Source organism: Sebastes umbrosus, chromosome 4 (genome assembly GCF_015220745.1).
Source record: "Sebastes umbrosus isolate fSebUmb1 chromosome 4, fSebUmb1.pri, whole genome shotgun sequence".
Classification (NCBI taxonomy): domain Eukaryota; kingdom Metazoa; phylum Chordata; class Actinopteri; order Perciformes; family Sebastidae; genus Sebastes; species Sebastes umbrosus.
In genome coordinates this window covers 31,865,948-31,875,618 of record NC_051272.1, presented here as the reverse complement: position 1 = coordinate 31,875,618, position 9,671 = coordinate 31,865,948, and the positions used below count along the sequence as shown (strand labels likewise).

Genomic DNA, 9,671 nt, shown 5'->3' with positions numbered 1-9,671 from the left:
TAATGAAATAAAATCGATACTTTTTATTATCTCAACCTTGTTAACTAACATTGATTTTAAGTTTCGGCTCAAATAGTTCCGTCTTTACTGCGTGTTTTCCGGACTCTTAATGATGTAACACAGTCTGTCTCGCAAACATCCGCTGTAGTTTGCAGGATTATGAAAGCATGACTAGTGACCACATCACGTTATAAGTGCGCCAGTGGACTCTCAGCAGACAGATGGCCTCGTGTGGATGGCTTATCTAGGACCGCGGCTCGGACCGTCACGCATCTTCCTCACCGGCAGTGTGTCCGCCTGCAGGCTGCTCGGCTCGGTCGGGATGGCCGACATGGGTCTGTCACTGAGTCGGTCCTCGCTGGAGCGGCTCCACTTCGACAACGTCGCCCTCAAGAAACTCCCGCTGGACTCTACGGAGGAGCCGGGACCGCGGCAGGTGAAAGGAGCGTGTTTCTCCCGGGTGAAGCCGACGCCGCTGACCAAGCCTCGGTTCGTGGCTGTGTCGCACGAAGCCCTGGCGCTGCTGGGGCTCAACGGGGACGAGGTGGTGAACGACCCGCTCGGACCGGAGTACCTCAGCGGGTCCAAAGTCATGCCCGGCTCCGAGCCCGCTGCTCACTGCTACTGCGGACACCAGTTCGGCCAGTTCGCCGGGCAGCTGGGCGACGGGGCGGCCTGCTACCTCGGGGAGGTGAAGGTGCCACCCGAACAACATCGCGAACTGCTCCGGGAAAACCCGAGCGGCCGGTGGGAGATTCAGGTGAAAGGAGCTGGACTGACTCCTTTTTCCAGGTATACAAGGGTTGTTTTTCTGTGTCAGTTTGTGTAGTGATAGCAAGATTATTATGCTATCACTGAGAAAAAGACCTTTTTTGAAAGCTATAGAATAATTTATTTATTTATTGTGTTGAGTTGAATGTGCTATTTATTTTGTACTGTAATTACCTTGTGCCTTTTCTACCTTTTTTTTCTTTTCTTAAAGCTGACTTGGTGTAAACTGCAAACAATTCCAATGTACTTAGGTGCAAATAGCAAATAAAACTCTTGAATCTTGAATAGAATAGAAAGCTTTATTGTCATTGTATTAAATACAACGAGATTCACAGTTTGCCACTTCTGGTCAGTGCTTTAAAACAAATACTTGACAAAGACTAAACGAGGCAGATAAAACATATAACAGGTAAAAACACACACAGTTATAAAGCAAATAAAACAGGTAAAGTAGATGTAATAAATAAATATAAACAGAAGTGTTACACTGGAAGTATAAAATATAAAAATAGATGTAATGTAAACAGAGGTAATTGCACTTGTAAAACAGGTAGGGTAGATGTAATAAATAAAATGTAAACAAAGGTAGTTGCACTTGAGGTGTATATTGCATCAACGGTATTGCACAGACAAATGTATTTTACATTCAGTGTATTAATATTGCACAGATTTATTGTTTGTTCAGTGTCCGTAAGGCCCAGGGAAAGAAACTGTTCGCGAGTCTGGAGTCTATACATAGATAGATAGATAGATAGATAGATAGATAGATAAAACTGTTAAAACTGAATATAGTACAGGGTAACAGCTGTGATACACGACTATTAAAAAAAGTGAATATAGTGCAGAAGAGCATTATTATTATTATTACATATCACCTAAAAGAGCAGATGTGGTTGAAAATTGTCAGATGAGTTTTAGAGGGATTGTTAGTCTTTGACACCGTTTAGATGTGGGTTGTCTAACATAACTCTATCTGTATAATCAGGAAACATTTTCCTTTCTCTGTGCCGATCTATCTCTTTCTGTCCTCCACAGACAAGCTGATGGCCGTAAGGTCCTGCGCTCCAGTATAAGAGAGTTCCTGTGCAGCGAGGTGATGTTCTTCCTGGGTGTCCCCACCACCAGAGCGGGCTCTGTAGTGACCTCCGACAACACGGTCGTACGAGACGTGTACTACAGCGGGAAGCCTCGCCATGAGAGATGCTCTGTGGTCCTCCGTATTGCTCCCACCTTCCTCAGGTGAGTGTCCCTCCCTTTTCATCTGTCCTAGAATGTCTGAGCTTGTCGAGATGCACAAACACACACAAGAGTTGTTCGTCTTACTTGTGTTCTCTCCGAGCAGGTTTGGATCCTTTGAGATCTTCAAGCGGGCCGATGAAAACACGGGCCGCCATGGTCCCAGCTACGGACGGGACGAGATCCGAGTTCAGATGATGGATTATGTCATCGAGATGTTTTACCCCGAGATCCAGCAGACTCACCCAGACAGGGTGGAGAGGAACGTGGCTTTCTTCAGAGAGGTCAGGGCACACATGAGTGACACTCTCTCCCACCCAGCAACTTACACATTTCAGCTAGTGAGATGACACTTGAGTAATGACTATAAGACTAATACACTCTCCAAGGTTCACTGGAATCGTGACGTTATACTTTGGAGCCAAGAACATTTGGATCCTCTTATCCTGTTAAGCTGCTGTGGATGATTCAGTGACTGCATGTGCTGAGTCACTGTGACATCAGCTCAATATGAGATTTAGATTTTAACAAGGCCTTCAACTCTGGATATAGAGACTTTTGACATTTTCCTCATCTAATAAATCAGAAATTGCCGATATTCTCGGAAATACAATGAAAACATTTTAATGTTACATTACTGTCCTCTCCTTGTTTGTAGGTGATGCGCCGCACGGCTCGACTCGTGGCTCATTGGCAGTGTGTGGGTTTCTGCCATGGAGTCCTGAACACAGACAACATGAGCATCCTGGGACTCACGCTGGACTACGGTCCATATGGCTTCATGGACAGGTCAGCTGAGTGTTCATGGCCAATTGGTCTGATTGATCCAGCATTAATGTATTATACAATTTAAGTCAAAAGGGCCTTCTTATTTTGCTGCAGCAACTTATTCATCACCATCATACAGGAGTAGATTGAAATGATAGTGAAACAATAAAGACATTTTGTGTGTGTGAAGTCTCCATCACCCATCAGATTATAGAAAATTATAGAAAAACAACTTTCCGTATCCCTCTCAGGTTTGATCCAGATTTCGTTTGCAACGCCTCCGACAACTCCGCCCGATACTCCTACCAGGCCCAGCCAGCCATCTGCAGGTGGAACCTGGTGAAGCTGGCCGAGGCTCTTGCTCCAGAGTTGCCGCCAGACCGGGCCGAGGCCGTCATGGACGAGTACCTGGATCTGTATAACGGCTTCTACCTAGAGAACATGAGGAAGAAGCTGGGCTTGTTGAATAAGGACGAGCCCGAGGACGAGATCCTGATCACGGAGCTGCTGCAGACCATGCACAACACAGGTGGGATGGGAGAGTCTGATGAGAGAGCTTTTAATCTAGTGAGAGGCAAAGTGTTATGCATGTAGTTGTTTTTGTACATGTGGGTTAGGGCTGCACAATTGATCGAATCACAATTTTGGCTTCCCACAATTAAGTGAACATGATCGCCTGCGATATTGAGGTTTAAAATGCGTGTTCTGCTCATAGAAAACGCTGCAGCATATCAATTCAAGCGCTTCCTAAACGAACATCCAGCCAGCCGGCCGGTGATCGAGATGTTTTAGCTTCACTTTTGGGTATAGATATTATCTATATAAACAATGTGTTTATGATTAAATTAAGAGCATAAAATCGTTTATCTCGCTCTTATTGTTGCTAATTTTGCTCTCGAAGTGCACCAGATTGAAGCATTTAACTTTAAAATGTAGCTAACAAAGGGGTAGGGTGAATATTCCTGTTTTTTTTTTATATTGCAATATATATATATATATATAAAAAACAGAAAAAATATTGCAATGTCAGTTTTTTCAACATCGTGCAGCCATAATTTACACATTAAAAGGTATGTAGCAAAGCATGGAAGTGAAAACAGCTCTCTGTTTATTTTAATGTGAAAGTGCAATAAGAATATGCTGTCACTAAAATGAAAGAATAATCGTGATAAATAATCGTGATATCAATGTTGATTAAAATAATCGGGATTATCATTTTGACCATAATCGTGCAGCCCTAGTGTGGGTTATACAGTACAACCCTCAAATGGCAACCCTCCCCCCCGTCTAGAGTGCAAATGTATCAGATGTGTTTTTCACCCGCACGTCTCACACAACAAATACTAGTGTAGTCATGATACTTGAATTTTTAACTTCGATACAATACCTTGAAAAATATCGATATTCTATACCATTTTCAATAACACAAAAATTTACATTGAACGCATAAAAGTTTTGATTTTTATTAAAAGATACGTAGCTGTGTGTGTGTGTGTGTGTGTGTGTGTGTGTGTGTGTGTGTGTGTGTGTGTGTGTGTGTGTGTGTGTGTGTGTGTGTGTGTGTGTGTGTGTGTGTGTGTGTGTGTGTGTGTGTGTGTGTGTGTGTGTGTGTGTGTGTCAACTGCTGTCGGAGAGAAGAGAGCAGAAACCGCAGCTGGTACCCGTGTATCGATACTGTGGAAAATGAGTATTGAAATCATTTCAAATATTCAGTATCGATACTTTGATATTTTTGACAACACTAACAGATAGGCTCTCATTTTAATCTATGCAGATGTCTGCACCGGCTCTGCAGGCGTGCATCTCAGCTCCCTCTCATGGCATAACCGTGACTTGAAGCGTTTATTTAGGCTTCAAATCTATTTTTCAACAAGAGGCGTGTAAACATGAGGTTGATGCCCAATAAAAAGACACGGAATAACTGTCTTGAGTGGCGGCATGGCACTCAGCTGTATGTGTACTGGTAGTTCCGTTAGCTGTTAGCTGATAGCCAAACATGACATCTAAAACAAGAGAAGTGAGCAAACTGTTTTCCCCCACTGTCTCACTTGCGGCTTGCGGCAGTCAATCAATGTCAGTATCAAACATGCAATAAAAGGTATTTTGAGAAAGTGGCAGTCACTGCAACCACGATAGGTCCTTTAGCATGCAGCCATAAATGAGCACCCAAAATATTATGCAGTTTGGTGCAGCAGTATGCGAGATTACCAGTGGACAGACAAAGAGATGCACACACACGACGATCTCATTATCTCCTGGATGAGATAATAATCACTGTTGCAACAAGACCTATCGCATCATTATTGTAAGCTTTTCTGACCCCCTCCTGCAGGTGCTGACTTCACCAACACCTTCCGCAGTTTGAGTCAGATCTCCTGTCCCACCGAGGGACAAAGTGAGGCAGGTGAGGAGCTTGTGAAGAAAGCCACAGACCTCCTGCTGGAGCAGTGTGCCCCCTTAGAGGAGCTCAAGGCCGCCAACAAACCCTCTATGGATCCACGGTGAGCTCGCCATGCACACACACACTGTGTTTTGTCTATTATTTTCATACCATCACAGAAAGGAAATGTAAATGAAACCCAGTTTAGTGTTTTTAAGGGTGAGGGATTAGGAATAAAATGCCAAATGCAGCTAGATAAACCTAAATCAAATCTGCTGTGGATATTCATGGTTGCCAGAAGACTGTCAAAAACTTTTGTTTTGTTTGGTGTGATGCACATTTGCAGCCTCTGGGTGCCACTAGTGGGACTTTATATTTTTGGTCTTGCACACATGTGTATGGAGACTCTGCCAAAATCAAAAAATAAATGACCTGATAAATAAATGTGAACCAAAAAATATATTAAAAATAAATATAGGCATTAATTAATCAATAAAATGCAACATAAATTGATATTTCTGTATTAATTTGCTTCTTTATTTACCTTTGTAGTAATTCCCCTGTCTATCCACTGTTGTATTTCAATGTCTCCTATGGGGTCTAACATCATCACACATGAATACAGTTGGTCTCATTGGATCCACAAGAGTCTCAGCTTTACAGTGATACCCAATTTATGTAATTCAAAGACTGTTTAGGGACCCCAGTATGCAGAAATATTCAAATACACCATTTTAGAATAGGCGAAAATAACACATTTATACTGCATTCAACTGCATGGGAGTATCATAAAGTGGACATGTCTGTAAAGGGGAGACTCGTGGGTACCCACAGAACCCATTTACATTCACATATCTTGAGGTCAGAGGTCAAGGGACCCCTTATAAAATGGCAATGCAGGTTTTTCGTTGCTAAAATGTAGCCTACATTTGGAGCGTTATTTACCACCCATCCTGACAAGCTAGCATGACAGGATAATCCTAGGATTCCTTAGGTTTTCTAGTTTCATAAGATATATGTAGCTTCACTATAGCTCTAAAACTGAACCTGCTACAGCCTCTGAAAGACAGTAAGGTCGGTCGGTCTCAGAGAGGTTTTGTAATATCAAAGAAATGGTCATGATTGTGCAACTGGAACAGTGTCAGAGAGAGAAAATTCTGTTGTGTATAGAATTGTGTGGAAGGCTGCTAATTATGTCTGGTCTTTTTTTGGAAGCTATTGAGGGAAAATTGGAAACATCAGATTTAAAGTAATGAGAGAACCGCATTTAAATGTGTTATCTGATTTCCTGCCTAATCTAATCTTTATTTTTATGCATGTCGTTGGAAGAGAACATAATCGTGTCTTTGTTTTGTTCTCCATAACGGATCCAACAAAAGGTCCTCTGCTTTCTCCTACGTGCCAATAAAGATTAGGACTGTTGTGTTTTCTGTCTGCCGTTGACAGTGAGCTGGCGATGCTGCTCTCGATGGCTCAGAGCAACCCGGCGCTGTTCCAGATGATCTCAGACAGGACGACAATTGCGAGGCAGTTAGACCGACTCAGCAAACTGAAAGACCTGATGGAGACCAGCCAGGAAGAGCTGAATACCAAACAGGCGGAGGATTGGAGCCGCTGGATCACACGCTATAGGTGAGATTCAGTGGGCGGGAAAGAAAATACTAGTCAGATAGAGGGGGAAAAGGCAAGATATGTGAAGGAAATGATGAGAAAGAAAAACAGCTATCATGTAAAACAAGAGGTGGAGGAGTGGAGGAACTGCATGGACCGGATGAGAGATTTGTGGGGTGGAAGTGTGACTGATAAAGGGGGTGGACAGAGAGAAAGAAGAGGAAATGGGGTGTTGAGTCTGACATCGCTCCACTGAGAGTTTTTAATGTTATCGCCGCTGCAGGAAGCGTCTGGCTCGGGATCTGGAAGGCCAGAGTGATGTACTGGTCGCGCAGGAGGAGAGGGTGAGGGTGATGGACGGCACCAACCCTCGCGTGGTGCTCAGGAACTACATCGCCCAGAATGCAATTGAGGCTGCTGAGAATGGAGACTTCTCCGAGGTAAAGGCTCGTATTTATACTTTTGTACAAATTAAAAATGTTACCAGAAAAAGTTTCCATAGCACCTCAAATTGTGCTTTTAAGAGTGATTTCAAAGTAGCAAAACAAAGATTAGAGTGCACTTAAATTACATTCAATTCCCTTTTGCTCTCTTCAGCTTCAGGGTTTCACTTTCAGGGTTTCACTTTCAGGATGTTCACCCTTCTCTCACTTCCTCTCTGTGCCGCAGGTACAGCGGGTCCTTAAGGTTCTGGAGAAGCCCTTCTCTTCACAGCCAGGTCTGGAGCTCCCTGTGTGGGCGGACGGAGGCGACGCCACCGAACAGGGGGAGAGGGACGAGGGAGAGGAGCAACAGCGAGAGGCAGCATCTTCATCCACAGCCAAAAATCCTGTTCCCTATGACAGCAAGCCCCCGGCTTGGGCCCAGGAAATCTGTGTCACTTGATCTTCGTAATAACTTCCTTGATTGTTCGCTTTCCTGCCTAAAACGATGAGAGAGTTTATTGTTCTTTTAGTTCATGTTTTTGTACCTTTTATGTCTCTTCCAACCACTATACAACTCTCTATCACTTGGGCAGGCAGCGTCAGGGAAGTTAATGCACGAGGCACGACACCCCATAGAGCGACCTAGCCGAACCAAAGCAGACAGGGAGGGAGTTGAATTTGGAGGTACAAAGTAATGCATATAGATACAAATATGATGTTGCAGGTGAAAAGCTTTTTACCGTATCTGAAATGTGCCAGGAAATGGCTTTGAAGTGATTATTTTCTTCCATTGCTTGACATTCCTGCTTAAAACAGAATGTTTCAGAATGCTTTAACATCAGAAGTGACTTAAAGGGGACACATCATGAATAGCTCACTTTTTCAGTGCTCGTGCACATACCCACATTTGGGTATCTGGAGTTCCTACCAACCCACAAACTGTGAAATAAGACAACCCAGTTAGTTTTTTTGTGGGATGCCTGGATCAGAAAACATGTGATTCAACAAGCTATTCAGATCTGGCTCCACTTCCTATGTCACATGCAGGCTCATTAGAATAATATACCGCCAACAGTCTGAGAACTACCTTTGTAAAGGTGCACCATATTCTTCTCGCAAGCCAATCAGATCAGACAGGGCTTTCTCAGGAGGGGGTCTTAGAGAGACAGGCGCTAAAATGGAGCGTTTCAGACAGAGGGTGAATACAGATATATTCAGACAGTATGAGAAAAATAATGTTTTTGGGGTTTTATTTTATATTAAAGCATGTAAACATTTTCTTTCTTTAAAAAGATTTATATTTATTAGCAAAAGGCTTATTTTACAATTCAATTCCAACGTGTATCAACATTTCTTTTCTGTTTTTAAAACAAATATTGAAACCAAAAAAATAAAACAAAATAAGAGATTAATAATTTTAGAAAAGAAAGTGTGGTAATGATATATTATTGATAATGAACCTATCATTGTATCAAATCAACTTTAACTACTTAATAATTATAATAATGAGTAAATGAAAATATAAGATACATTCAAAGTAATGATTGAAATAATAAAGAAAAATGGATAGAAAATTAAAAACATATTGAATAAAACTTATATAAATGATAAACGCACATATCTAGTGCAACATACACATTTATAATCTGAATGCAAGCATGTAAACATGTTCTAGTAGAAACCCAAAAGTGTGCAAAAAAACCCAAAAGTGTGCAAAAAAATAAGAAAAGTGCAGAAAAAATACATCCAAAGACATTTTATCTTTTGAGTTTACAAAGAAACCCCTTGGCTCGTTCCCTGCCTGCTTGGTGTTTGGCTATTAGCTATTAATGACGACTCAGACAACAAGTCCTACAGTGACCCATCTGACTCTGACAAACTGTGGGGTGTCAACCTCAACCTATATACCAAATAACGTGTGAGTGTGAGAGAGAATGTGTGAGAGATGATGTTTTTGGGGTGAAGGAGAGTGATTGCACTTGATCCAATAAGCCGCAGCAGATAAACACGCACAGTAATGTATATTCTCCTGTAATAGAAAGCATTGCCTTTTGTTCACTGTTGTTACCTAACATGTCCAGTAAGCGTTGAAACTAAACTACAGTTGATCTAGAGTTGAACAAAGGAAAAAATGGGAACTTCATGTTTGACTATTTCCGTCTTGTTGTGACCACGCAGGAGGAAGTGTATTGTACATTGAGCCACAAATGTGATGCCAAGTATGGTTTTGTGGAAAGGGAAGAAACACTCACCGCCATTCATGAATTGATTTGAACTGTTTGGCCTCAGCACTAATCACAACCTGCTATATATTCGAACCACGATCAATCTGTTGGTTATATTTGCTGTCAAAATTGGACATTCACACAAAAAAATGACAAAAATGGACATGATTGAGATTAGAGCTCCAGAGTTTTATTTTTCCTTAATAAATGGTTGATCTCCTCCTCAGCTATAGCCTTAATAATATATCCTAATAA

General features: G+C 42.0%; 1 protein-coding gene across 2 annotated transcripts; it reads left to right on the top strand.

Moving 5' to 3' along the window:
- The first annotated feature begins 112 nt into the window (after positions 1-112).
- On the top strand, positions 113-8,167 carry selenoo1 (selenoprotein O1). 2 transcript variants are annotated; one of them, XM_037766233.1, is made up of 9 exons: positions 113-792; positions 1,807-2,010; positions 2,114-2,291; positions 2,666-2,796; positions 3,027-3,304; positions 5,108-5,276; positions 6,602-6,787; positions 7,050-7,206; positions 7,436-7,651. In XM_037766233.1, the coding sequence occupies exons 1-9, from the start codon at positions 236-238 to the stop codon at positions 7,649-7,651; spliced, it is 2,076 nt and encodes a 691-aa protein (XP_037622161.1). In that variant the 5' UTR covers positions 113-235. The 2 variants fall into 2 exon arrangements, with proteins under 2 accessions (XP_037622161.1, XP_037622160.1); XM_037766232.1 differs by having other exon boundaries at positions 114-792; positions 7,436-8,167.
- The last annotated feature ends 1,504 nt before the right edge of the window (positions 8,168-9,671 follow it).